The sequence below is a fragment of the Odocoileus virginianus genome, chromosome 30 (assembly GCF_023699985.2).
Source record: "Odocoileus virginianus isolate 20LAN1187 ecotype Illinois chromosome 30, Ovbor_1.2, whole genome shotgun sequence".
In the NCBI taxonomy this organism is placed as follows: Eukaryota; Metazoa; Chordata; class Mammalia; order Artiodactyla; family Cervidae; genus Odocoileus; species Odocoileus virginianus.
The window spans coordinates 31,623,574-31,651,549 of NC_069703.1; the positions used below are offsets into that span (position 1 = coordinate 31,623,574).

The window sequence follows — 27,976 nt, forward strand, 5'->3', positions numbered from 1 at the left end:
CAGGGATCAAGTCCACATCTCTATGTCTCCTGCGTTGGCAGGTGGGTTCTTTACCGCTAGGACTGCCCCTGGATAGAGTGGAAAAAGCAAGTTGCAAGATGTTAAGTTCACTATTATTCCATTTCCATAGAAATAAAATCAGGAAATAATGTTAAATATTATTTGTAGATACACATCAATTTCATGGATTCGATTACCTGTGGGCAGAGAAGGAAGGCTGGAAATTGGGCAGGAGAGGGGAACTGGAAGAATTCCAGTTTAACCTATAAGCTTTTAATATTTTGTTGTGTTGCTGGCTCTGCATCGTGGCTGTGGGATCTCAGTTCCCCAGCCAGGTTTTGAGCCCCGGCCACGGAGTTCTGTAAAAGAGCACAGTCCTGCCCGCTGGGCCGCCAGGAAACTCCCTAAGGCTTTACATCTTTTAAAACCAGGAAGCTGTGGTACATATACACCATGGAATATTACTCAGCCATCAAAAAGAATTCATTTGAATCAGTTCTAATGAGATGGGTGAAACTGGAACCCATTATACAGAGCGAAGTAAGCCAGAAAGATAAAGACCATTACAGTATACTAACACATATATATGGAATCTAGAAAGATGGTAACGATAACCTTATATGCAAAAAAAGAAAAAAAAGACTCAGATGTATAGAACAGACTTGTGGACTCTGTGGGAGAAGGCGAGGGTGGGATGTTTCAAGAGAACAGCATCGAAACATGTATATCTAGGGTGAAACAGATCACCAGCCCAGGTTGGATGCATGAGACAAGTGCTCAGGCCTGGTGCACTGGGAAGACCCAGAGGGATGGGGTGGAGAGGGAGGTGGGAGGGGGGACCGGGATGGGGAATACATGTAAATCCATGGCTAATTCATTTCAATGTATGACAAAAACCACTGCAATGTTGTAAATAATTAGCCTCCAACAAATAAAAAAAAAAAAGAAAAAAAAAAAAAAAACCAAAACCTGAAACAAATATGGACTAAATCCAAAAGAAAGATAAAAATTATTCTTAACTGTGGTTATTTTAAATATTATCCTTAAGGATAGAAATCGTTCTGAAAAATGATTAACTTGGGTGGATTATGGTTCACTTTTAACTTTATACATTTCTAGACTGCTTTTTATAACTTTTATCTCCCTCTCTGATTGTGAGGGGAAAAAAGAAGACAATATCTGTATTGTGTCAGGCACTATACGAGTCAAACCAGGGGCTGCCAATCTGAAGGTGGAGTCCTTCTAAGCTCCTGGGAGGCTCCGGTTAGCTGTGCGACCTTGGCCAAGTTCCTGGACCCCTGTCTGAATAGCACTTTCGTCCACGGAGTTAATGTCTGTATTAGATGGAATAAATCACGTGTTCTGTTCAGCACAGGGCCTGGTGCTCAGTAAGCACCCCACAAATGTTAATTCCACCCTTATTATTGTGGCAGCTGAGTTGTTATTAGCCCCCGGTTATCAGCTAATAACCGTGCACTGGGCGGGCCCCCGTCTCCCCGCTCCTGCCTTTCTTTCCCGGCACTTCTGCAGGATTGTCGGTGCAGGGCTTATTCCTGAGCTCTCTCCAGCCTTAAACCCCAAACTCCCTGAGAACAAGGACTTCCCCACACCGCTACCACCCCCTCCATCATTCGTCTCTGTGCCCGCCTCTCAGCCCAGCGGCTGGCACAGGGCAGGCACTCGGGACATAATGCTGGTAGGAATTCAGAAATGAATGACACCAACTTAATTTCTGGCCACTGACGCCCCTTCTCAGAACTCGCTTCCAGAAGTACATCTGCGACAGACAGTGTTGTGAGAGCTTCGGGTGAACAGGGAGGGACTCGGCCACACACACGCCTGTATCCTCCCTCAAGCCCCCTCCCATCCAGGCTGGCACATCGGCTACACCCCACACAAAATGCTTTTGGTGTTAAAAAATAAAATAAAAAAGAAGTATATTTTCTTCCCCGACTGCTTCAATACTTTCCCTTCTGATCTCTTTCCTGCCCCCGTGTTTTCTTAGGCATCCCATCCCCAGGATCTTTGTCCAGGCTCCTGCCTCCGTCAAGACTGAGGAGCCCAGAGATGCAAACAGTCGGGTTACTTAGCAGACTGTCAGATCCAGCAGAAATTTCCGAGCTCAGGGCCGAGGCGGCCGCGATCCCTCCAGGCTCAGGGGATTTGCAGGGCCAGTGCAGCTGGATAAGGCCGTGACCTGAATAATTCAGGACTCACATCTACCCCCGCTGGAATTCTTTGGGTGACTGCCCAGGCCCCTTTGGCAGGAGAGCCAGTCCCAGGCTCCAGGCTCTTGCTGGACTTGCTGCATCTGCCAGGAGAGCTGGGGGCTGGGCAGAGGGGTGCCCGGCTGGGTCTGGGCAGAATTTCCCCCTCCCCACTTCCGGGACTGCCTTCGCCGCGCCCTCTCATTCACGGCTTTAGGATTCTGGAGGCCTGGACCCGTTGGGATCTGCAGCCCGTGGATCCCAGTGCTGTGTCTGGAAGTGGGGAGCCAGCAGGGCCTGGGGCTGCAGACTCGGCCCAGTGAGGCTGCTCGGAAACGGGAGCTGAGGCCAGGCCAGAGAGGTCAGTGGTGGGCCAGGGGGCCGCAGGCCGCCCAGCGGGAGTGGGACTGGCTGAGAAGGTGGCGTCCGAGGGGCCAGAGAGGGGCCGCTGGGAGGGCCGGGCCGGGCACAGACCCTGAGGGGAGATCCCTTGGGCTGTGGCGTCCTTCACCCAGAGCGCATCAAACCTTGTGAGCCATGTCGCTCATGTTTTAAATTTTATTTATTTACTTTCGGCTGTGCTGGGTCTTCGTTGCTGTACACGGGCTTTCTCTAGCTGCGGTGCGGGGGCTTCTCATTGTGGTGGCCTCTCCTGTTGCAGACCATGGGCTCTGGGCAAGCAGGCTTCAGTACTTGTGGGGCACGGGCTTAGTTATCCCTCAGCAGGTGGGATCTTCCCAGACCAGGGATCAAACCCATGTGTCCTGCATCGGCAGGTGGATCCTTAACCACTGGACTGCCAGGAAGTCCCAAGCCATGTCATTCTTAAGGAGACAAGGCCTCACCTAAAAGCAGACGAAGGTTACCCAGAAGCTCATTCCTAAGATTAGGGGCAAAGCTGGGCAGGGTTATCTCCATAGGGTTCAAGTTGGGGCTTGTGTTCATGTTAGTCTGACAGAATTGACAGAATTTCTTTTAACTCAAACCACAGAAAACTTTCCTTTTTGGGAAAAGGAATCGTCAACAACTATTTAACTGTTCCTAACTTTTACTGAACATCCTCTGTGTGCCGGAAACTTTGGTACTCACGGGGAGAAAAACAGATGGGGAAGATGCCACTCCTTGCCTTTGTAGGGAGGTTTTTCCTCTTCTTTCCTATGCCTCACCCTAGCCCTTTCTCCCTCGAATCCCAGGCCCCCATCTCTGGAAGGCAATTTAACTTTGGGTTAAGTAGACATGGCTTTGGGTGTCAAGTTTACGAGGTTCAATGCAGAACTTTGCCACTTAGCAGCTGTCTGCTTTGGGTGAGCCATATCTTGACCTGTGAACCTCATGGTCCTAATCGGCAAACTGCATCTGACAGTTGTGCCTGGCTCAAAGGATCGCTTGAAGGATAAATGAGCTAAGCCACATAAAGAACTTAGCATGGTGACCGTGCTTAATAAGCATTAGCTATTTCTATTTGTCATCCAGCAAACATTTTTTTCTAGGTTCCTAGATGCTGCCAGGGGTAGAGGTGAACAAGACACCCTCAAGGATTCACATAGCCTAATTTGTTCATTCATTGATTGATTCAGTTAGGCAGTCAATAAACATGTATTAAGGGCTTCCCTGATGGCCCAGTGAGTAAAGAATCCACCTGCAGAATAGGAGATGCAGGAGACGTGGGTTTGATTTCTGGGTTGGGAAGATCCCCTGGAGGAGGAAATGGCAACCCACTCCAGTACTCGAGAGTCGCAGGGACAGAGGAGCCTGGCGGGCTACAGCCCATGGGGTCGCAGAGCCCAAGCCCTTTGCTGGGTGCTGGAAGGTCAAAGTGCCCACGTGGCTCAGAGTCTGGGGGGGAGACGGTGATGGAGCGTGGCCGATGCTGTGACGAGGGAGCTCGCAGGCTGCTGGGAGAGCGCAGAGACAGGAAACTCAGCCAGCCTGGAGCAGGGCAACGGCTTCGGAGAAGGTTTTATTTTAGCCAAGGTGGGCCTGATTTCCTTAGTATTCCTCCAACTTGCAGGCGTGCTTCTGTTCCGGGGCCTCTGCACTTTCTTACCTGAGACTCCTTCCCCAGGCGTCCTTATAGCTGCTCCCTCCCTCCCCTCCTTCACATCTCCTCCTAGTAAGTCCTTTCCTGGCCGCCAACCAGTAAACTGGTTACTCCCACCACGGGCCCCTCCCACCAACACACGCACACACACACACACACACACGCCACTCCCATTCCTCCTTTCCTGGTTTTTTCTCCATATCAATACCTAACAAATTCTGTGTTTTTCTCATTGACTTGTCTGGTTCCGTCTGCTCCTGTCAGAATGCAAAGTCCATGGGAGCCACAAGTTCTCATAGCTCTAGTTCTCATCTGTTTTAGTTCATTGCTGTCCCCCAGAACCAGAGCTTAGCACATAAGCGCTCACAAAAGCGTGACTGAAGGATAAGCGGGGGAAGTCTAGAAAGAGGAGTAGGAGTGGAGGAAGAGAAGAAAGTGGATGGGGTAACAGGAAGGAAGGGAAGGAGGGGAAAGGGGGAAGAGAGAGGGAGGGGAAAGTGCGGGAGGGAGAGAGGGCCATCGTATCGGGGAACTGGCAAGGGGGGCGTGCATCAGACTTCTTCCTGGCAACGCCTTGGGTTTTGGGTGGACCCGAGGCAAGCCTGGAAAGGCGTGCAGCAGATCATGAAGGACCGCGTGCCTGACGGGGAGACGGATCTTCTGACTTTGGCAGCACAGAGGTTAGGATGACTGACCCAGGAGCAGAAGGGGAAGCTGTGAGCTCTGCCAGGCAGGTATCAGGGAAGGCGTCTGGAAGAGGCAGCCCCTCTTCGTAAGCCCAGGGAAGGAGTGCAGATGTTCTTCCAGGAGCCACAGGCATTCTAAAGACCTGTCCCCATCTACCCCGTCCTAACAGTTAGGAGTTGCATCACAACCTCTCGATTGAGCTCAGTGTCCACATCCTTACTGCCACACCGGAGCTCTGCCCACAGGAATGGCTCGGGAAGTGGTTGCTGGGTTGGGTTGGGGTTGAAAACAAGTGGAATGGCCTGGAATCCTGAGCACCTCAGGATTATGAGCCTAGAACCTTGGATCTTAGGTCTTGGGTCTTCAGAGCCACAGGTGGTCCTAGGGTTTCTTCTGCCTCCGAAAAAGGGGGCCATTTCTGCGTGGGACAACAAGTAGGCTTTGCCAGGTGAAGAGGAGGGTGGAGAGCATGCCAGGGGGGCGAACGACAGAAACAGAGTCAGAGAGGAAGGCTAGTTCAGGGAACATTTCTTGACAGCAAATAGTTGAACTGATTTTTCAAAGATAAAGGAAAACACATCCTTGCTATCAAGTAGGTGTTTGGATTTGCATTTTTAGCAAAAGTTTTGGTGAAAGTTGAAGGTCAGCGTGTTAGGTGTGTAACAGCTGGAGACAGGGCTGGCTGTGTACATCTTTAGAGCAAGCAGCCAGCTCACTGCTGTTGTTGCTGTCCAGTCAGCCAGTTGTGTCCGACTCTTGTGACCCCATGGATGCAGCAAACCAGTCCTCTCTGTCTCTCACCATCTCCTGAAGTTTGCCCAAGTTCACGTCCACTGCATCAGTGATGCCTTCCAGCCATCTCATCCTCTGACACCCTCTTCTCCTTCTGCCCTCAATCTTTCCCAGTATCAGGGACTTTTCCAATGAGTCAGCTGTTCATATAAAATGACCAAAATAATGGAGTTTCAGCTTCAGCATCAGTCCTTCCAATGAGTATCCAGGGTTGATTTCCCTTAAGATTGACTGGTTTGATCTCCTTGCTGTCCAAGGGACTCTCAAAGAGTCTTCTCCAACACCACAGTATGAAAGCATCAATTATTCAATGCTCTGCCTTCTTTATGATTCAGCACTCACATCCACTGGGAAGACTATAGCCTTGACTATACGGACCTTTGTCGGCAGAGTGATGTCTCTGCTTTTCAACACACTATCTAGGTTTGTCTTAACTTTACTGCCAAGAAGCCAACGTCTCTGATTTCATGGCTGCAGGCACCATCTGCAGTGATTTTAGAGCCCAAGAAGAGGAAATCTGTCACTACTTCCACACTTCCCCCACCTATTTGCCGTGAAGTAATGGGGCCGGATGCCATGATCTTCGTTTTTTATATTTAGTTTTAAGCTGGCTCTTCCACCCTCTTCCTTCACCCTCATGAAGGGGCTCTTTACCGCCTCTGTTTGTCGCCAACTCATGTCATGGCTGAAATCCAGTGGAGCTGCTACTCCCTCCAGACTAAGTGGAGGGAGTGATTCATCCATCCAATCACTGTCACTCCTCAAATAAGTGTTGACCACCAAATAAGTATTAGGCTTTGTGCTAGCAGCTGATACTGTGATGAAGAGCAAGACTGGGAAGCTTCCTGCTCTCTTGTGGAAGAGGTAGGAGACAGACATCATAGACAAGTTAAAAAAAAAAAAAATTACATCAAAGAGAGTTAGAGATAATGGGAAGCACTGCCGAGCTGTAGAAAGGTAAAATGGGCATGAGAAATTGCTAAATAGAAATTACTAAACTGCTAAACTACTCAAGTTTTGCTAAGATAATGGGAGAAGTTAAAGTTAGCTGAATGTTGATGATTGGCGGAAGTTTATAAAAGAAAAAATCCAATTTACTAGTTTTTTGCATTGGAATATTTCTATGATTTGTTGGTTTAATCTTGAGGACTATGACCACTGAACATGAAATCATTTCAAGTATACAAAATTTTCATTATTTGTACCTAAGTGTTAATAGATAAATCATCTATAGCTTTGCAAAAGGAAAAAAAGGTCAAATAATAAACTGCATACAACATAATAAAAAAAAAGACAACGATGATAAGGGAAAAAAACAGAGCCTTATGGAATTAATGGAAGAGAAGGAGGACCTGCCTTGGGTGGATGGTCAGGGACGGCCCCCTGGAAGAGGAGGCGTCTAAAATGAGACCTGGAGGATTAGGAATGAAGAGCACCAAGTCTTGCTAAGTATTAGTATTCTAGGCAGTGCTGCTGCGTGCTTAGTCGCTCAGCCGTGTCTGACTCTGCAACCCTTCGGATTGTAGGGGATCAGCAAGCGCCACGGTTCTCGGGAGGAAAGCTTGGAATGTTCATGAAGAGGTTAACACGAGAGCACCCGCTGTCACGGAATGTCGGGCCTGGAGCTCATCCAGCCCATGTCCCGCTTAAGAGATGCTGCTCTTGACAACACCCCTGGATGTGACTGGTGCGTGAGTGAACATGAGGGACCAAGAAGGTGCAGCTGCTCAGTCGTGCCTTCGCAGCCCCGTGGACTGCAGCCCGCCAGGCTCCCCCGTCCACTGGATTTCCCAGGCGAGAGGACCGGCGTGGGCTGCCATTCCCCTCTCCAGGGGCTCTTCCCGACCCAGGGATGGAGCCCGCATCTCCTGTGTCTCCTGCCCTGCAGGTGGGTTCCTTTCCTGCTCAAGCAGAAGGTGGACGCGCAGAGCATTTGACAACTCTCTTCACGCTACAGAGCAGCTGAACGGCTCCTGGTTTTTCTGTTGTTGTTGTGTTTTTTAAATAATATCTTTTTAAATTTTTTTTTTCTTTTGACTGGGCTGAGGGTTTGTTTTGGTGCACAGCCTCTTTGCTCTTGCACAAGAGCGCTCTCTACTTGCAGCAACGGGGGCGGCTCTCTGGTTGCGGCGCGCAGGACTCTCCTCGCAGAGCGCAGCCTTTGGGGCGTGCGGGCGTCAGCGATTGTGCCACATGGGCTTAGGTGGTCCACTGGCATGGGGGAGCTTCCCAGACCAGGGATCAAACCCGTGTCCCCTGCATCGGCAAGTGGATTCTTAACCACGGGACCACCAGGGAAGTCTCTGGCTGGTTTGTTTTTTTTTAATCTTGCTAAAATGTAATTTAAAAAATACTTTACAAACCCAGGAACCTAACCTTCCTAACTGGCGCAACTGACATCGCATGTTTCTGGTGAATCTCTTGGGTTCCTAATATTTCAAGGCAGCTCCTTTTCCTGTGAAGTCCAACGGGGTCAAGACCTGCTCGCTCGGTCACACCTGCCACCCCACACACTACATTTCTGTTTCTGAAAAGCAGTAAACAAGAAGTGCCTCTGGGGACAGGAAACTTGCCACTCTCAAGACAGCACATTATTTCTTCAAGACACTTGAGTCACTAGAGAAAACTTTTTGGCTCTAGCCCAAATCAGACCCCTTGGTGCTCCCAGGCCTGGGGCTGGCTCTGGGGCTGGCTCTGCAATGCAGCCATCTGGGACAATGAGGCTGCCTTTTATCCCCAAATAACCTGGAGTTTGAAGACAGAGGGTGAGCACTGCAAGCCCACTTCCAAATACCAGGTGGCCCCCATTCCTTCCTTCTGACCGGCATCCTGTGACACAGAGACCCTCAGTTTTCCAGAAGCCCTCCTGGAATTGGGAGTTAGGGCCAGGCACATCCCTCTAGGTGAGGTCAGCTAGGACCTCATTCTGGGCACCCACCCTTGCTATCACCATGGAGACAGCTGCTGCCTCTGTAATCTGACTGGTCCTGGGCGTGGGGATCACTCAGATGATTGCTGAGCTGTGTCACCCCACCCTGTCCTTGTATGTTTCAGTTTCAGGGATCTGGGGATAAGACCTATGCCATCCCTTCTTAGTGAATTCACATCATCTTGCTGTAGATGGAGGTCATACTGGGACACGCAGGAACAGAGTAAAACTCCTTAGCCCGACCGACACCCAAGGTTCTTTGTGACCCACTCAGCTGCATCTTTTTAGCTAGCCTTTCCCACCTTTCGTAAATTCCTATTATACATGTATAGAAACTTCCCTTTTCTGGGAAATCAGGAAGGGCCATACCCCTATTTCCTGGGAAAAAAATAGCTATGATGAACCTAGTCAGTGTATTAAAAAGCAGACACATCACTTTGCTGACAAAGGTCTGTATTGTCAAAGCTATAGTTTTTCCAGTAGTCATGTACAGATGTGAAAGTTGGACCATAAAGAAGTCTGAGTGCTGAAGAACTGATGCTTTTGAACTGTGGTTCTGGAGAAGATTCTTGAGATTCCCTTGGGCAGCAAGAAGGGCAAACCAGTCAATCGTAAAGGAAATCAACCTGAATATTCATCAGAAGGACTGATGCTAAAGCTGAAACTCCAATACTTTGGCCACCTGATGAGAAGAGCCAGCTCATTGGAAACGACCCTGAGGCTGGGCAAGATTGAAGGCCGGAGAAGGGATGACGGAGGATGAGATGGTTGGATGGCATCACCAAATCGATGGACATGAGTTTGAGCAAGCTCTGGGAGACAGTGAAGGACAAGGAAGCCTTGTCTTCAATGCTTGGTGTGGAGGACTGGCGTGCTTCAGTCCATGGGGTTGCAAAGAGTCAGACATGACTGAGTGACTGAGTGACAGCAATCCGTGCCCCAGTCCGCAGCACATTCCCAGCTCTGCACTCAGTGAATGATGTGAGTAGCATGAAATTGACCAGGCTGGGGGCATTTACACCACAGAAATTGGCAAACGTTAAAAATCAGGACTTTTTACCCCCCGGAGAGCCAGTTATTAAATATTACTAGAATATCACTGCCTAACTCCCTTGACATCACCGACTCGATGGACATGAGTTTGGGTAAACTCCAGGAGTTGGTGATGGACAGGGAAGCCTGGCGTGCTGCAGTCCAAGGGGTTGCAAAGAGCCGGGTACGACTGAGCGACTGAACTGAACTGACTGGACTCCCTTGTCTACCCCATCTGTTTTCAGTCCCCTGAATGAGCTATTCTAATTCACACCTATGACCCCTGTGCATGCTGCCCCTTCTCCCTGGACGACCTGCCTCACAGTCTTGTCCTGGTGAACTCCAGTTCACTCTCTTTTTGTCATTTAAAAAATTGTGATAAAATACACAGAACCTAAAATTTACCATCATAACCATTTGAAGTACATAGTTCAGTGGCATTAAGTACATGTATAATGTTCTGCAACCACCACCATCCATCTTCATAACTTTTCATCTTGTAAAACTGAAACTCTGCACCCTTTAAACATTAATTCCTCATTCTCCCTCGCCCAGACCCTGGTCACCAACCTACTTTCTGTCTCTAGGCTGTTGATTACTCTTAAGTGTCTCATATAAATGGAATCATACAGTCTCTGTCTTTTTGTGACTGATTTATTTCAGAAGTTCCTTCCTGTGTAAGGCTGAGTATTATTCCATGGTGTGTAGACACCATAATTTATTTGTTCATTGACTCGTCACTGGGCACTTGGGTTGTTCCCATGTTTTAGCGATTGTAAAGAATGCTGCTATCATCCTGGTTGTACAAATATTTCTTTGAGACTCTACTTTCAATTCTTTGGGACACACTTCCAGAAGTGAAATTTCTGGGTCATATACTAACTCTTCTTTGGGACTGGAATGAAAACTGACCTTTTCCAGTCCTGTGGCCACTGCTGAGTTTCCCAAATTTGCTGACATATCGAGTGCAGCCCTTTCACAGCATCATCTTTGAGGATTTGAAATAGCTCAACTGGAATTTCATCACCTCCACTAGCTTTGTTCGTAGTGATGCTTCCTAAGGTCCACTTGACTTCACATTCCAGGATGTCTGGCTCTAGGTGAGTGATCACACCACTGTGATTAACTGGGTCATGAAGATCTTCTTTGTACAGTTCTTCTGTGTATTCTTGCCACCTCTTCTTAATATCTTTTGCTTCTGTCAGGTCCATACCATTTCTGTCCTTTATTGAGCCCATCTTTGCATGAAATGTTCCCTTGGTATCTTTAATTTTCTTGAAGAGATCTCTAGTCTTTCCCATTCTGTTGTTTTCCTCTATTTCTTTGCACTGATCGCTAAGAAAGGCTTTCTTATCTCTCCTTGCTATTCTTTGGAACTCTGATTAGAATGGGAATATCTTTCCTTTTCTCCAAAAGGAAAAAAAATATCTTCATGTCCAAGTTAATCACGATGGTGTGATCACTCACCTAGAGCCAGACATCCTGGAATGTGAAGTCAAGTGGGCCTTAAGAAGCATCACTACGAACAAACTAGTGGACAGTGATGGAATTCCAGTTGAGCTATTTCAAATCCTGAAAGATGATGCTGTGAAAGTGCTGCACTTGATATGCCAGCAAATTTGGAAAACTCAGCAGTGGCCACAGGACTGGAAAAGGTCAGTTTTCATTCCAATCCTGAAGAAAGGCAATGCCAAAGAATGCTCAAACTACTGCACAAATACACTCATCTTACAAGCTAGTAAAGTAATGCTCAAAATTCTCCAAGCCAGGCTTCAGCAATACATGAACTGTGAACTACCAGATGTTCAAGTTGGTTTTAGAAAAGACAGAGGAACCAGAGATCAAATTGCCAACATCTGCTGGATCATCAAAAAAGCAAGAGAGTTCCAGAAAAACATCTGTTTCTGCTTTATTGACTATGCCAAAGCCTTTGACTGTGTGGATAACAATAAACTAGAAAATTCTGAAAGAGATGGGAATACCAGGCCACCTGATCTGCCTCCTGAGAGACCTGTATGCAGGTCAGGATGCAACAGTTAGAACTGGACATGGAACTATGGACTGGTTCCAAATAGGAAATGGAGTACGTCAAGGCTGTATATTGTCATCCTGCTTATTTAACTCATATGCAGAGTACATCATGAGAAACTCTGGGTTGGAGGAAGCACAAGCTGGAATCAAGATTGCCGGGAGAAATATCAATTACCTCAGATATGCAGATGATACCACCCTTATGGCAGAAAGTGAAGAAGAACTAAACAACCTCTTGATGAAAGTGAAAGAGGAGAGTGAAAAAGTTGGCTTAAAGCTCAACATTCCCATCACCTCATGGCAAATAGATGGGGAAACGGTGGAAACAGTGAGAGACTTTATTTTTTGGGGGCTGCAAAATCACTGCAGATGGTGATTGCAGCCATGAAATTAAAAGATGCTTACTCCTTGGAAGGAAAGTTATGACCAACCTAGACAGCATGTTAAAAAGCAGAGACATTACTTTGCCGACAAAGGTCCGTCTAGCCAAGGTTATGGTTTTTCCAGTGGTCATGTGTGGATGTGAGAGTTGGACTATAAAGAAAGCTGAGCGCCAAAGAATTGATGCTTTTGAACTGTGGTGTTGGAGAAGACTCTTGAGAGTCTCTTGGACTGCAAAGAGATCCAACCAGTCCATCCTAAAGGAGATCAGTCCTGGTTGTTCATTGGAAGGACTGATGTTGAAGCTGAAATTCCAATACTTTGGCCACCTGATGTGAAGAGCTGACTCATTTGAAAAGACTCTGATGCTGGGAAAGATTGAGGGCAGGAGGAGAAGGGGACGACAGAGGATGAGATGGTTGAATGGCATCACTGATTCAAAGAACATGAGTTAGGGTGGGCTCCAGGAGTTGGTATTGGACAAGGAGGCCTGGCATGCTGCAGTCCATGGGGTCACAAAGAGTTGGGCATGACTGAGTGACTGAACTGAACTGATAGTAACTCTACTTTTAATTTTTAAGGAGCTGCCGTATACGGTTTCCCACAGCAGCTGTACCATTTTGCGTTCCTACCAGCAGTGCACAAAGTTCCAAGCTCTCCGACCCACTCTTAAAGATTCAGCCAAGGCACCTCCTCTTTCAGAAAGCCTTCAGTAACCTCTTCATCCTGGAATGAGTTCCTTTAAAGGGCTTATGCAGTATTTACTGAGCAATGATTAAGTACTAGGCTCTGAGCGTGGCACTTAAAACACGTTTGTGGAAGAGGTGGTTTCTACTGTCACGGCACTCTCTGTCCCATTGCTGATGAACATGTGGAGAGGATGGAACTCAAGACTGAGTTCTATGGCAGATGCCCTAGAAAGCCCACCACGCAGAGAGCAGCAGAGAGTCAGGGTGGGCAGAGGAATGGGGAAGGCCACCACGGCAAAGCCAAACACATGTTCAGTCTGTGGGTGCAGCCACTTCTCAACTCCAGAGCCAGGACTGCTAGATCTTTTAAACAGAAGCTGGAAATTTGGATTTCAAGCTGAGATCTAACGTTTATACATTAGCTATTGACTCCATTTTAAAAAAGGAACTCTGTAAGACAAGCAAAGCATTTCCAATGGTTACATACTGCCCTGGGTTGAAAGTTTATAACCAAAGATACAATTCGACTCATCAATTACTGGTAATTATGAGGTGTAACTCGAAATCAGCTTTCACTTCTCCATCTGGTCTATAAGGAAATCATGTGACACTTTGCTGGATACCTGGGAAAAATCCCAATCGTTATGTCTTTATTGGGTTTCAACCCCTTTGTGTAGTGGAAAGTTCTTGGACTTGAGTGACAGGACAGGCTTAAGAGTCTGATTCCACTTTTTACCAGGTGTGACCTTGGGCAAACTAACATCTGCCCCTCAGTTTCCTTACTGGCAGAATGGGATAACAATACCCCCACAAGATTTTGTGAGGGTTAATGTCATGAATGAGCTTCCCTGATGCCTCAGTTGGTAAAGAATCCACCTGCAATGCAGGAGACCCTGGTTCAATTCCTGGGTTGGGAAGATCCCCTGGAGAAGGGAAAGGCTATCCACTACAGTATTCTGGCCTGGAGAATTCCATGGATTGTATAGTCCATGGGGTTGCAAAGAGTTGGACACGAAAGAGTGACTTTCACTTTCACTTTCAAGGTCATGAACACTGAACTTGTCTTTTGCTTGTGGCGCTATGGAAGCTCACACGCTATGGATACTGAGTTCGTCTCTTCTTCCTTCCTGAGCTGTTGGCCTTGTCATTCCTTCCAACAGGAATTACCAAAGTGGACAGTGTGTGTGATGGGTTCTATTACCTTGCAGAGACAGGCAAGTGTCCTGTAGAAGGAGCAATCAGGGAAAACTTCCTGGAGGAGGAGGGCTCAATGTAGACTTTCTGGCAGTGAGTCCCAGGCAATCCTATTCTATATGCCAGCCTCCCGGGAGGCATCAAATAGTTTGATGAGGTTAGGGGTGTTTCAGCCACCCAGGGTCTCAGGGCAAGGCAGTATCAGGTGTCAACGGCTTCCCAGGTCTTTGACCCTGGACAAGACTTCATGAGACAGACACGCCAAGTGGCCCAGCATGCTTATGGGGTTTTAATTCATTCCACAGACATTTCCTGTGGACCCCACCGTGGCTTAGGTGTTGTTCTGAGTGCTGGGGTCAGAAACTAACTGGAGAAGAATCCTGCACTCAAGAGTTAAAACATTCAAAACACTTGAAGAGTTTTGAGTGTTTTAATGCTGAAGCCTGAATGATTGGTTCCATAACCAGAGACAGGGGAGGTGGGAGGGGCTGAGTCAAGGGGGACACAGTGAGTTTAGTTTTGGGGTTCCTGCAGGACATTGAGCTAAAACATTGGGCAAGTATTGGCATTTTAATTGTGTTTATTTATGTTAAATGTATATTTAATTATATAAATTAAAATAGTCATTAGTTATAAATACATGTATATTTATACATATATACATTATATATATAAGTAATACATTATATAACTACTTATATGTATTATATAAGTACTTATATAAGTAACACATTATATATTTAAATATAAATAAAAGTATAATTATATTTTGTTTTATATATAAATTATAATTTAACTGTTTTATATACATTTAATTTATATATAAATATAAGCCAATATAATATTATTTATATAGTTATAAAAAGTATATTTAATAATTATATTTTAAAGTGTGGGCCGGGGGAGTGCAATGAGAATGAAGCTAGAGCCAGAGGAGTGATGCATTTACTCAACAAAGCTACCTGCACACCTACTATGTGCCAGATGCTGGGGGTGCAGAAATGAAGCCGATCCAGAACGTATCTTCATGGGGCCCTCAGTTTAGTGGAAAGACAGAACAGCAATGATATTTATAGCAGTTGTGATCAGTAAATACCTCCTAGATGCTAGGCACTGTGCCGAATCCCTCTGCCTGCCTCATCTCATTGAATCACCACAGTTATGAAATGAAGTTGCTCCTGTTATTGTCCTGTTTTACAGATGGTAAAACTGAGACCTCAAGAGGTCAGGTGACATGAGTACTCAGAGTTGACATTCAGTTTTCAAGCCCTCTCTGTCTGATGGGCAACTCAGGCTGTTTGACCTGACATTGTACTTTCTCCTCTGTGAATTCAGTCATTTGTTCTCCACTCAGGGTTACTGTTGTGTGAGAGTTAGTGTCAGATGCTTCGCGGTCAGGGATTTCTTGGGACATTTCAGTTCAGTTCAGTTCAGTTGCTCAGTCATGTCTGACTCTTTGCGAGCCCATGGACTACAGCTCGCCAGGCCTCCCTGCCCATCACCAACTCCCAGAGTTGACTCAAACTCATGTCCATCGAGTCAGTGATTCCATCCAGCCATCTCATCCTCTGTCGTCCCCTTCTCCTCCTGCCTTCAATCTTTCCCAACATCAGCGTCTTTTCCAATGAGTCAGTTCTTTGCATCAGGTGGCCAGAGTATTGGGGTTTCAGCTTCAGCATCAGTCCTTCCAATGAACACTCAGGACTGATTTCCTTTAGGATGGACTGGTTGGATCTCCTTGCAGTCCATGGGACTCTCAAGAGTCTTCTTCAACATCACAGTTCAAAAACATCAGTTCTTTGGTACTCAGCTTTCTTTATACATCTGCGTACAAATATGACCCGAATCCCTGGACAGGGATAAACCACCCCGAGAGAGAGGCACAGAGCGGAGAGCAGGCCCTTTGCAAGAAGAGACGGGGGTGAGCGCAGGAGGGCAGAGGGCACACTCTGGCCTCTCAAAGACCAGAGGGAATGAGTTTTAGGTGGGAGGAGGTGGTCAGTGGGATGGAGTGTTTGGGAGAAGCCCAAGCTTGGGCTAGACCAGGTTTTGGGGGACCCCTGGCTGCTGTCTTAGGGATGCAACAGAATACAGGTGCAAGGGGTTCAGAAGAGAGGGGGTGATGGGCAAGAAGAGGTATCTCTGTCCTGAATTTGGGCCTTTAGAAGAAGAAAGCTGGAGAGAGGTTGGCAGAAGCAAGGGATGTTTTCTTTTTGGGGGGGCTTCCTTTCGTTTGGTTTAGAATGAAGAGGCTTGTGTATACCCGTAGGCAGAGGGAGGAATGGGTTGAAAAAAAGCAATGAGAAAGAACAGAGGGAACTTTTTCCCACAGAAGGTAGGGCCCTTGGACATACTGTATATTTATTTATATTCCCAAACAGAAGGGAGGCTCCTGGGGGCTGGGTGTCCGTCTTATTCACAGTGGGTCTCTAGCAATAACCTGGCAAGGAGTAGACACTCAATAAATACCTTCCTTATTGAAATGCGTGTGTGGGGCTCCAGGGCACGGTGCTGGTATTGTCGAGGTCCTGGGAAGAGAAGGGTTCATGAGGGTCCTCGGGGGGTTTTCTTTCTGATGCTGCCTTCATGGTGGGAGAGAGAGGAAAAAGTCAAAGGCAGAGGGAGGAAGGAGCTCACAGCTTCTCAGAAAAGTGTGTGTGTGTGGGTGTGGGTGTGGGTGGGGGGATGTCAGGGGAAAATGGGCTATTGGTGGAGAAGAACCTTGACTGTGAGTGGCCTCCGTGTCTGTCCGGAATGCCACCCCGGCCCCCGACTTGGGTCAGGAAATAGCTACTTCTCTACACAGAGAGGAAAAAAAATCCCCAGGGGTCTTGAGGGGTGGAGTAAGGTTTTCTGAGCGTTAATAGGAAGCCTGGAGTTGACCCCGGCAGGGTGTGGGAAGTGGGCAGGGAGGCCCTTAAAACCAGCTGGGCCCAGTTCCTGCCTCTGCTGTAGCCAGAGGACAGAGAGAAGGAGTTGCTGGTGAGGAGTCTCCTTCTGGGGGCTGCTTAGCCCGAGGGGGCTGGGGGAGGGCACGCCGAGGGAGGGGGCTATGAGAGGAGGTGTGGCCTCCCCCGGCGTCGGAAGGGCTCAGCCACACCTTCTGTGTAATGGGGGCTTAGTGCTAACCGTCCTTTTCAGATGACAGGCAGGAATGGGGCTGGGGCGGGATCCTGGGAGCAGGGAGGCTGCAGCTCGTGGACTTGGAGAACATGTCCCCTCGGTGACCTGGCCACCGCCGGCCCCCACGTTTCCATGCTTCCGTCAGGCTGTCTCCTCTCTCCCTGTTTCTCTTACCGCAGCCTCTGCTCCACTCCACAATTATCTCTTGGCCTTGCTCATTCTCCTCCGTGATTGCTTGACAAAAATAGTCAACCTCACGTCCTCTTCCGGGAGCCTGGGCTTCACGGATGGTCTGCTTTTCCAGCCTTTGCCACATTCTCTGTGACGCACCTTTTGTGAGTGGTCAGACCCCTGTTTGTGGGGCCTGGTGCAGCTCCCCCAATGCCGACAAACCATGTCCCAAGATGTTCTGATGCCCACCTGTGATTTTGGCTTTCTTCAGGTATGTTGAAGCCAATAGGAGATGATTGCATTTGAGAGATAGTCTGTTACAGTTTCCAAGAGACGCGGACATATTACACCTTGCAGGGCCACACAGGGAAGCACCAGGCTTTTCTCAGGAGGCAGAAGAAACGAGGGAAAACCTGGCCTGGATGGTGCGGAGAAGGCAAGACAGGGCAGGGGAAGCAGTTTAGGACTGGCCAGCTGGCAGACTTTCAGCAGACTTCAAGCTGTAGGGGTGACCCCTGGTGGTCTGGTCCTGGCCCTGGGGTGATTCGGGCCAGGGGATTTATTAGCTCAGAGCGTGAGAGTGAGATAGAGGAAGTGGTTGGACAAGGGAGCTTAGGATCTGTTGGTTTGCATGTCAAAGCCTTGTTCACAGGAGAACCTTTTGCTTTATCTAGGAATCAGCTAGTCTTAGAGGGGCTAGCAATGTCCCCAAGATGTCAAAGCGTCATGAAGTACAGAAAATGAACAAGATGATTAATACACAGAGGCTGCTTGGAAGCAGTGCAGGAGGGCCAGTCAAAGGACAGAGTCATGGTCCCAGGCTGAATCCCTGGGCAACGCACTTCCCCTTTCCGAGGGGCCATTTCTTCATCTAAAATCGGCAGCGGCTATTCTCTCATTCAACAAATGACTGTTAAAGGGCTGCCCATGCCAGCAGGTTTGACAGTACTGACTCAGAGCCATTGGCAGGTTTAAGGGGACACAGACGGTGTCTGGAATGTCTTAGTTGCCCAGTACACGGCAGCTGGTGTCCACTTTCGATCACAGCCCCAGGAAGCAGTGAGGAAGATTGGCCTGGAAGGTAGGGTCCAGGGTCATCTTTGTTTAGAGCTGTCAGAGCAGAGGCCGTGGGTGGACAGGACCCTCAGGAATGTTCCTGGAACTCAGAGGAGCTTCTGGACTAAGGATGGCGCAGACAGGCCAGCCCAGCAGCTGGGAGCCCTCGGGAGGTGGAGGTTGTATGTGTGGAGCCAGGCTTTGGGAGGTGCCCGGGGCTCAGGGCAGAGGGCCAGCAGAGGGACTGCTGAACCGAGAGATCAGCGAAGGCAGAGCGTCAGAGCAGAATCCCAGCAGACCCCAGGCCAGCTGAGCAGCTCTGGGTGAACAAGGGCTTCAGGATCCAAAGAGGAAAGGGAAGCAGACAGCCATCGGTAAGAAACTCCTAAGCGGCCAAGTTAGAATCCATCACCGGCCCAGGACAGGAGCAATTTCCCTTGCCTTCTGGTGTGACGTTTATGGACTCTGGCTTAGGGATGTTGCCCGAGGGAGATGCTGGGGAGGGAAGCTGGGGCCTCCAGGCCCGCAGGGTAGAGCTTGTGAAGGACTCCGATCCTCTCCGCTCAAAGAAGAACACACCCCTCTGGGGAGGGAAGACGTGTGGGGCAGTGAGGGGTGCACCAGGCCTGGGTTTGAACCCCGCCTCCACTTTCTACGGCTGCGTGACTCCTGGCGGGTGGTTTCAACTCTCTGAGTCTCTGTTTCTTTTTCTTCTTCTGTTCAGCATTTGTTTATTATTTACTTGGCCGAGTCGCGTCTTGGCTGTGGGACGTGCAATCTTCGCTGGGTCACGTGAGCTTTTGCTGCGTCACACGGCCTCTCTAGTTGTGGCGTTCGGGCTTAGCTGCTCCACAACGTGTGGGTCTTAGCTCCCCGACCGGGAACTGAGCTCAAGTCCCTTCCATTGCAAGGTGGAGTCTTGACCCCTGGACCACCGGGGAAGTCCCCGAGTCTCCATTTCTTTACTGACCAAATGGGAACTGTTGGGGAGGAAGAAATCTTCCTCTACTCAACTTAGAAGTTCTTCTGGTTGGTCTAAGGATCAAGTCAGGGTCACAGAGACTAACAGAAAAGAATGAAACAAAAATTTTGTAACACATATATATGGGAGGTGTCCAGGAAAACAGGAACTCACCAAAATGGCCCAAACCCTCACCTTAAATAACCATCTTCAGCAAAAAAGACCAAAGAGGATGTTGTGGGCAGCGGTTTGGGACTTCAAAGGGGAAGAAGGCAATTCACATAAAGTTGGAAAGGCAAATGTTTGGTGTCCAAATGTTTGCTGGGCCTGCAGAAACTGTAGAACACAGGGCGGACTCTGATCCCTAGGCCCGGTCAAGCTTCCCCCACCACACCTATTCCCGTATTTCTTGCAGATGTCTCTGGTGATAGCTCTATGCCTGGAATAGACTATCTAAATTCTTAAGGCAGCCAAGGGGGAAGTAAAAAGACTTTCTGTTTCTTAAAAATAACCAGCCTAAATTAATCCTTACACCAAAGAGACACATTTAGGGGTACAAATTTTTCTCCCTTAGAACAATGATACCTACCCTTCAGAGCTGTTGTGCACAGCCAGGGCTGACTTATTTTTTAGGTAGACACAGTGCCTGGGGCCTATGAAACTATTTAAATTTTTTTAAAAAAGAAGCAGGACTTCTTAACATTTTATTTATTTATTTTTACTTTTTTGGCTGCACTGCATGACATGTGGGATCTTAGTTCCCTAACCAGGGACCAAACCCCATGCCCCTTGCATTGGAAACTCAGAGTCTTCAACACTGGATTTCTAGGGAAGTCCTAAAAATATTTTAATTTTAAAATCAGGAGAAAAAATAAATATAATATCATGAATGTATAAGAATGAATCCAGCCTGGATTGCATTTGTTTTTATACCAACATAGCCATAAAATATAATTGGAAAGCAATTTTCAGGAAGGAACAACTGGGTTGGGGGCATTTCTGATGGGAAGATTCTCTCCTATCTCTATGGGGACAACACCCCACAGGTGCCCCCTCTCCTCCCAGAGGTCTCCTGGGTCAAATCCTCGAGGGTTTTGCCTCATCTTTTCAAGTTTCAGTTGCCTGTTTACTGCCCAGCATGAGAGGGTGGGGCCTGGTGGGCCACGGAGCAGCCCTCCCTAGCCAGGTGCAGGGTCCGAATAGGCCATGAGGACCTCTGCTGATTGACATGTCATGGGCTGTGTTTTCTCTTCCAGACCCCTGGAGATGAAGGGCCTCCTCATGCTGGCTTGGTTCCTGGCTTGTAGTAAGTGCTTGCTCTGAGAGCTCTGAACTTTTGGACAGTAGGGTGGTGGGAAGGAGACCAGTCACGGAGGGCCTGGAGACATGATTCTGAATCTTGGCTCTGCCCTGAACGTGCCAATTTCAGTGACAGCCTTCACCTCTCTGAGCCTCTGTTTCCTCATCCGTGACACAGGATAACGGCTGACGGGCCAGCCTGGGGCAGGATCCCAGGGGGAGATATGGATAGATGGTGCTATGTGGAGGGTACGGGGCTTGTAGATGTGGGAGGCAGATGTTCCACTTTGATGCCAAATTAAAAAAAATAAAGCTATCAGAAAACAAGACTCTTACATAAATATTCCACTCCACGATCCTGGACATTCCCTGCTCAGGCCTGTCCAGGTTTTCTGCACCTTCCACCTGCTCCCACCTCCCACCTAGAGGCGACAGCCCAGCATAGGGGAGCTCGGCTTTAGGCCTCTCTTACAGCCCCATCTCCAACCGCACAGCCTCTGACAGGCTGTCCTGTCGGTGCTTTGCCGGATCGCTAGACTGCAGGAGGAGCGGGAGGCCTAGTGCAAAACCCTGGGCAAGACACCTGCCCCTCTGAGCTGCAGTTTCCCATCTGTGAGATGAGGGAGCTGGCTTTAGTGATCTCTGCAGGTCCCACGCTGCTCTAGGATTCTGTGCCTCCTGGTTCAAACAGTGGTCGTTTCAGGGAGGGAAGGGTGTATCATCAGGAAAGACAGGAAGTGCCTGTCTGCCTACTGCATATGGATAGCATATTCATTATCCCCAGTATTCCTTGGTCACTCACTATGTGTCTGTCGCTGTGCTTGAAAAGTACATACTTAACTTTGTTTCAACCCTCATGGTGTCTCCAAAAGGTCGACATTCATTGTAAGCCCCCCATTTTGCAGATGAGGAAACTGAGGCTCTGAGAGATGAAGTGATACCCGCATTAGTGATAAGAGCCGGGACCTGAAGTCAGTGGCTCATTCTCTGCATCCAGACTTCTAGCCCCTTCTCCACACTGTTTGCCTTCAATTTTCTCATTCCTGCCCATGAAGGGGAGGATAAAAAAGGGTCATCCTGGTCCCTCCAAGCCCCAAGGTGAAAGAAAGTGTGGGAGCATGTGGGAAGGTGGGAGCAGGCGTGCCTGGGTTTCATCCGGGGACATGGGCTGTCTTTCAGCTGTGCCTGCTGTCCCAGGGAGCTTGCTGGACCTGAAGTCAATGATTGAGAAAGTGACTGGAAAGCCCGCCCTGGAGAACTATGGCTTCTACGGCTGTTACTGTGGCTGGGGGGGTCACGGCACCCCCTTGGATGGGACTGATTGGTGAGCCAATTGTCATAACTGCACTTTAGGCTCCAGGCTCTGTTCCCACATGATCTCATTTAATTCAATATCAATTCTGAAATATGAGCGTTTAAGCACTATTTTATAGATATGAAAACTGGATCTTAAAGAGGTTAACTGACTTGCCCAAGATGTATCCAGTAACTTCCAGAATCTCAGTGGCTAATGTATCAGTTGACTCACCACTACATAAAAAACTACCCAAAATGTAGTAGCTTAAAACAATGACAACCGTTTATTTGGCTAAGGTTCTGCCACCTGGGCAGGGCTTGGTGGAATGACTTGTCTCTGCTCCACCTGGCTTCAGCTTGGGCAGCTCCCCTGAGGCTGGGTGATCCGATTTCTAGAAGGCGCACTCCTAAGGCTGGTAAGTTGTCACTGCCTCCTGGCTGGGAACATAGTTGAGATTGTGGGCTGGGGGCCTCAGTTCCTCTCCCTTAAGCCTCTCTAAGGCTGTGTGGGCTTCCCCACAGCCCACTGACTCTTGGGTTCCCAGGGGGAGTGGTCTGGAGCTGCATGACAAGACAGTATGGCATTTTTATGGTTCAGCCTCTGAAATGCTATTGCGTCACTTCTGTTTTTCTCTTGGTCTAGACAGTCACAACGGCTCTAAGATAGAGGGGGCCTAGTTTCCACTTCTTGATTGGGGAGTGGCAGTGTTCTAGAAGAACATGTGAGATGGGATAGATTGCTCTTTGCAAAATACAACCTGCAGGGTTAACAATTCTTATACAGCTAAACATGTATAAAGAGATGGGATATTTCAACAAGTGGAGGGCAGATGGAGTGGGAGTTTACAGACCAGACAAGCAGTGACAGGAAGCTAGAATGTTCGATGTGATGATGGATTAGAGTTGGAGACTTCAGTAAAAACTCCTGGCTAGCTTAGTATAGGAGCTTCCCCGGTGGCTCAACAGTAAAAGAATTCACCTGCAATGCAGGAGATGTGGGTTCAACTCCTGGGTTGGGAAGATCCCTGGAGGAGGAAATGGCAACTTACTCCAGTATTCTTGCCTGGGAAATTCCATGGACAGAGAAGCCTGGCAGGCTACAGTCCATGGAGTCTCGGAAGAGTTGGACATGACTTAGGAACTAAACATAAAATTTAATGTAGACACAGATGATTACATGTAGAAATATGTAAAGATATGTATATATTCATGGGTCAGTACAGACACACATATTTTTTGCTCTGTCAGCTGAAAGGCCCTAAAAGAAACAATACTCCAGAAGGAATGAGCAACATGTAGTGCCCAGACCTGGTTTCCAATACTTTTCCCCAATAAGAGGAACCAAGGCTTCTTGGATGGATGACTGACCCTAGGAATTGGGTAGGAAATATACAAGATGAACCAGAGCTTTTTGTAGTGCCCAAGAGTAACGAAGGACTTGAACAAAATAAACCTAAATCAAACCCCACATTGATGTGAATATGTCAAAGAGCATAGGATCCAAACAAGAGAGCTCCCAATGGCCAAAACTGTAACAACATAGGCAGCAAAATAAACCCATAATCCATCTTATGAGAAAAACATCAGCAAAATCCCAGTAGGAGAGCATCCTACAAAGACTTGACTACCATTCTTCAAAACTGTCAAGGTCATCAAAAAGAAGGAATGTGTGACAAAATCAAGAGGCGCCTAAAGAGACAGGACGACTGCATGTGATATGGTGTCCTTTACCTGGTACTGGAATACAAAAGGACATTTGGGTAAACAGTAAGGAAATCTAAAAAAAAATTATGGACTTTAAGGATTAATGAATCAACAGTGATATGTTAGTATTTAATTAATGCTTATTTAATCATGTATCAATATTGGTTTGTTGGGTTTCCCTGGTGGCTCAGTAGAAAAGAGTCCACCTGCTGATGCCAGGGACGTGGGTTCGATTCCTGGGTCGGGAAGATCCCCTGGATAAGGAAAGGGCAACCCACTCCAGTATTCTTGCCTGAGAAATCCCTCAGACAGAGGAGCCTAGTACTATAGTCCATGGGGTTGCAAAAGAGTTGGATACGACTTAGTGACTAAATAACAACCAGCAAATTTATTCGTTAGCTGTAACAAATGTACTATACTCCTGAAAGATGTTGATAATAGGGGAAACTAGGTGTGGGGTAAAAGGGGGCATTTGGTACAATGGCCTCAATGTTTCTGTAAATCTAAAAAAAAATACAGTTGTCCATGCCTATCATCCTTGAAGTTTAGTGTTTGCACACATCACTATGTGAATCACGTGTCAATTCCAGGACCCAGGTTTCTCCTGCTTTGTGACTCTCCCTATGGCCTCAGAGCCCTTAGCTGGGACATCTCCTTCCTGCTGAGATGGAGAGAGAGAGAGTGGAGGATGACAGAGTGGGAGGCTTCTTTGGGTAGGTCTAGAAGGTCTGTGCATTTCCCTGGCCACCCGTCTAGTCATGTGACCACACATACCTGCAAAGGAGGCTGGGAAATGTAGTCTCCCCATGGGCCCAGGAGGAAAGAGCCAGCCTGTGAACTGGTACAAGTGTGGGGCAACCTACTGGAAGGACTTAGCCACAATGAGATTCTTTCTTGATCAGACCTTAACCACCATGGTGGCTTCTGCTCAAGGGACAGATGCCCCCTGCTTGGGATCTGAGGCTGTTGCATCAACAGGTGCTGTTGGAAGCATGACCAATGCTACGCCCAGCTGGAGACGCAAGACTGCGACGTCTTGACCCAGGCCTACAGATACAGGGTCGCATGTGGCTTGGTCATCTGCGGTAAGGCTGGGTCCTCCATTCCGGTGACCCAAAGAGCCTGGGTTCCTGCTGTCTCTGAGGTCAGCTGTCCCAAGAGCTCAGCTGGTCTGCATCTTGGTGGGCGGAGATGTGGGCAAGAGAGGCAGGATTATTGCAGCTGTATCTGACCTCCAAGGGACAGGTCCAAGGGTCTTAGGCTCAACCTGCTCTAGGAGTCAAGCGCTCTGCACATTTCCTTTTGCTTGCTGTGGGTGGGTTGAGTGTCCCCCATTTTACAGAAGAGGAAGCAGACTCAAAGGATTGCCAAGTGCACACAGCTAGAGTCGGAATTCAAGCTCAGGTCCATCTGAGTTCAAAGTTAAATCTGGGGATGGCATCTCCTCTCTGAGAACTGGAGTTTCTCCAGAGCCAGGGCTGTCTCCACCATCACACTGGGAACTCTGGAGAGCACCTGTGTTCTCCATCAGACTGGAGACTCTCTGAGGGCAGGATCTGGGTCTCCCTGGGCTCAAACCTCACCCTGGGCTGCTAGCGGCTGTGCCCCTTCCATCCGATTATGCACCCTCAGGGTAGAAGCTGGGTGCCCTCCTCAGGCTGAGAGTAGGAAGGAGACTGGGGTGTCCACTCAGGCTAGCAGGAAGTCTTGCTCCAGGGCCAGCCTGGAGTCAGTGTCTCAGAGCATCTCTTTCCTTTCTCATCCTGCATTTGGCATCCTGTTTGCAGAACACGGGTCCCGCTGCCAGCAGCAGCTCTGCGCCTGCGACCAGAAATTCGTCTACTGCCTGAAAAGAAACGTGAGGAGCTACAACCCTCTTTATCAATACTTTCCCAACTTTCTCTGCATCTAGTCACCCTCAGAGAGCTCCTCCTGGGCCAGGAAGCTTGCTCCCCTCACTGCAGCATGGAGCTCACCCACGCTGCTGGGCTTCCCAGGGAGGTTCCAGGTCTGGAGTCTCAGGGTCCCACTGGGCTTGGAGGAGCCCTACACCCACACTCTCTGGGCCCACCAGAGAGTTCCAGGAGAGTGACTCATGTCACTGGATCAAGAAGGCCAGGGTCCCTGGCCTCCACTTGCAAGAACGCGTGCTCTGGGGCTGAAAGCTCACCCCTGACTCCAGGCTGGCTGTGTGTCTCCTCGTCCCTGAAGATCAGTCTTATTTCCCCAAGAGAGTGGCTTTCCCAGGACGTGTTAACTTTTCAGTTCCGCAGTCACTGCCAACTTGCAGAGAATTTTTACTCAAGCAGAATCAAAAGTGACCTCCATAAATCTGCTACAGAGATATTAAATAAAATTCCTTTTCAAGACTAGCAAGAGCCACAGATATTTCCCCCACCATGGGGGATTGCCTGCATCTCTTTCTTGGTTGTTGGGGGCACTAGACTCAGCGTTAACCATGCTCTCTCAGAGGATGAAGGTGCAGATTAGTAACTAGAAGGCTTCCTGGGATGAGGGCCAATCCTTCTTTGGGGCTCATATTAAACCTTGGGGATCCTCTCAAGCCAAGAACTGGACCTCATACTTCCTCTGAGGGGTGGAGAGAAGATGACAGACAATCATGCCATGGTGGGCTTCCAGGCCAGATAGCACCTCCTTTGAATGCCAGCTTGGCTTCTCCAGCTGTGTGGTTTCAGGCTCATTACTCAACCTCTCTGATTTCTGGTCTTTTTTTTTTTTTAATTGTAATGTTTCTTATGATGTAAATTGGGAACCCCAAAGCTGTCCTGATGCTGACCTGGGAATACTGAGGTTCTGGGATTTCCCAGAGCAAAACATTAAAAAAATAGAGTTTTGGTTTTTTTAAAATTTTATTGTGGGTTTGACCTTTGTTGGCAAACTGATGTCTCTGCTTTTTAATATGCTGTCTAGGTTAGTCATAGCTTTGGCAACTAGACATCGGATTCTAGTCTGAATTTGCATACATCCTGGGTGCCCTTGGGCAGGCCTCTTGACCTTCCTGATCTCAGCTTTCCCTCAAGTGCAGGTCTAAGAGACCATTTTAATCATAGCCCCACTCCATTAGTGGATCGTGACATGAGTTTAGAGGGTTGCATCTGGCTTGTGCATATGTGCATACACTTGTGTGCATGCATGTGTGTGTGCGTGCTTGTGTCGATAAAGCACAAGTCACAAAGTGCTGCGACAGCACATTGTGTTTCTATCCTGGGCGTGTATGTGTGGGCGGACTGGGTCCAGGTGTCAACTTTATGACATTGTGCCGGTTGCCATCAAAAGCATCCGAGAAACCCTTGTTCACGTGACCGCTCGGGGCCCGCCTGGCTCTGAAGCTGCAGACAGCTAAGTGGCTTCCAAGTCTGAGCCTTAATTATATGAAACCTCATAAACGCTTCTCTCGTGGGGCTGGATACCTGACTCCCTCATCTTCTCTTCAAATACTAGGTCAGGACCGGGCTTTTTTTTTATATTAAACTTTCATTTTGTATGGAGATAGAGCCAATTAACAATGCTGTGATAGCTTCAGGTGAATAGTGAAGGGACTCAGCCGCATATGTAGGTATCCACTCTCCCCCAAACTTCCCTCCTGTCTAGGCTGCCACACAACATTGAGCAGAGTTCACTGTGCTATGAGTAGGTGCTTTTGTCTGTGGATCTCCAAGCCTGTGACGGCATCTGTCTCTAAATGTTCAATAGCTACTCAACAAAGGAAGAGGACACAGACACAGGTGTGGCACGGGGTTGGAAAACAGAAATCCAAGGCACTGAGTTTCAATCACAGGGAGCTAGTGCGTAAGGGCTTTGGAATTAGACGGGGGCTCAGAGCAGCTTGGGGTGCTTCCTCGCCATGTGCCTTCTGAGCTATGATTTCATTCTGCAAGCCTCGGTTTTCTCAGCTGTCGAATAGCTAATGACGCCTTTCTCACTAGGTTGTTTGGTATCATATTCGAGGATGTGATGCCCATAAATCACCTGCTGCAGTGCCTGGCACGCAACCAATGGCATGTGGCACGGGAGAAGACCATTAAACCCAAGCATACACGTTTTGGCTCCAAACAGAAGCCCTAGGGGCCGAGGTCAGTGTCCAGGGCAGAAGGTGGCCCTCTCGTCTGCCCAGGCTGCCTGGCGAAGCTCTTCCCGCAGTGGATGTGGCGATCGCTGATGCTGCGGCTGTGGCGGCCCCACCTGGGGCAGCACCAGCGAGCTCTCTGGAGGGAGAGGCAAAGTCCACGTGGAGCCCCGAACAAGCGGGCCCTGCAGCCCGTCCAGGGGCTGTGCATTCCTGCACGTCCAGCCTCTGACTGGGCTGTGCCCTGAGCCTGGAGCACCTGTGCCCACACCCGTCCCACCCTCCAAAGTGAAGCT

At 48.5% G+C, this 27,976-nt stretch overlaps 1 protein-coding gene across 3 annotated transcripts; it reads left to right on the forward strand.

Annotated features, from left to right (window-relative positions):
- The first annotated feature begins 2,288 nt into the window (after window positions 1–2,288).
- Window positions 2,289–25,977, forward strand: PLA2G5 (phospholipase A2 group V). 3 transcript variants are annotated; one of them, XM_070458827.1, is made up of 5 exons: window positions 2,289–2,568; window positions 20,551–20,600; window positions 21,773–21,917; window positions 24,572–24,678; window positions 25,381–25,977. In XM_070458827.1, the coding sequence occupies exons 2-5, from the start codon at window positions 20,561–20,563 to the stop codon at window positions 25,503–25,505; spliced, it is 417 nt and encodes a 138-aa protein (XP_070314928.1). In that variant the 5' UTR covers window positions 2,289–2,568; window positions 20,551–20,560; the 3' UTR covers window positions 25,506–25,977. The 3 variants fall into 3 exon arrangements, with proteins under 3 accessions (XP_070314928.1, XP_020754869.1, XP_020754871.1); XM_020899210.2 differs by lacking the exon at window positions 2,289–2,568 and adding an exon at window positions 7,769–9,637; XM_020899212.2 differs by lacking the exon at window positions 2,289–2,568 and adding an exon at window positions 16,922–16,965.
- The last annotated feature ends 1,999 nt before the right edge of the window (window positions 25,978–27,976 follow it).

What these genes read in the sequence shown, in the direction of transcription:
- PLA2G5 (XM_020899210.2), top strand. An exon ending in GGCTTGGTTCCTGGCTTGTA is followed by an intron (nt 20,601 to 21,772) that starts GTAAGTGCTTGC and finishes GCTGTCTTTCAG; the next exon opens with CTGTGCCTGCTGTCCCAGGG. An exon ending in ATGTGGCTTGGTCATCTGCG is followed by an intron (nt 24,679 to 25,380) that starts GTAAGGCTGGGT and finishes TCCTGTTTGCAG; the next exon opens with AACACGGGTCCCGCTGCCAG.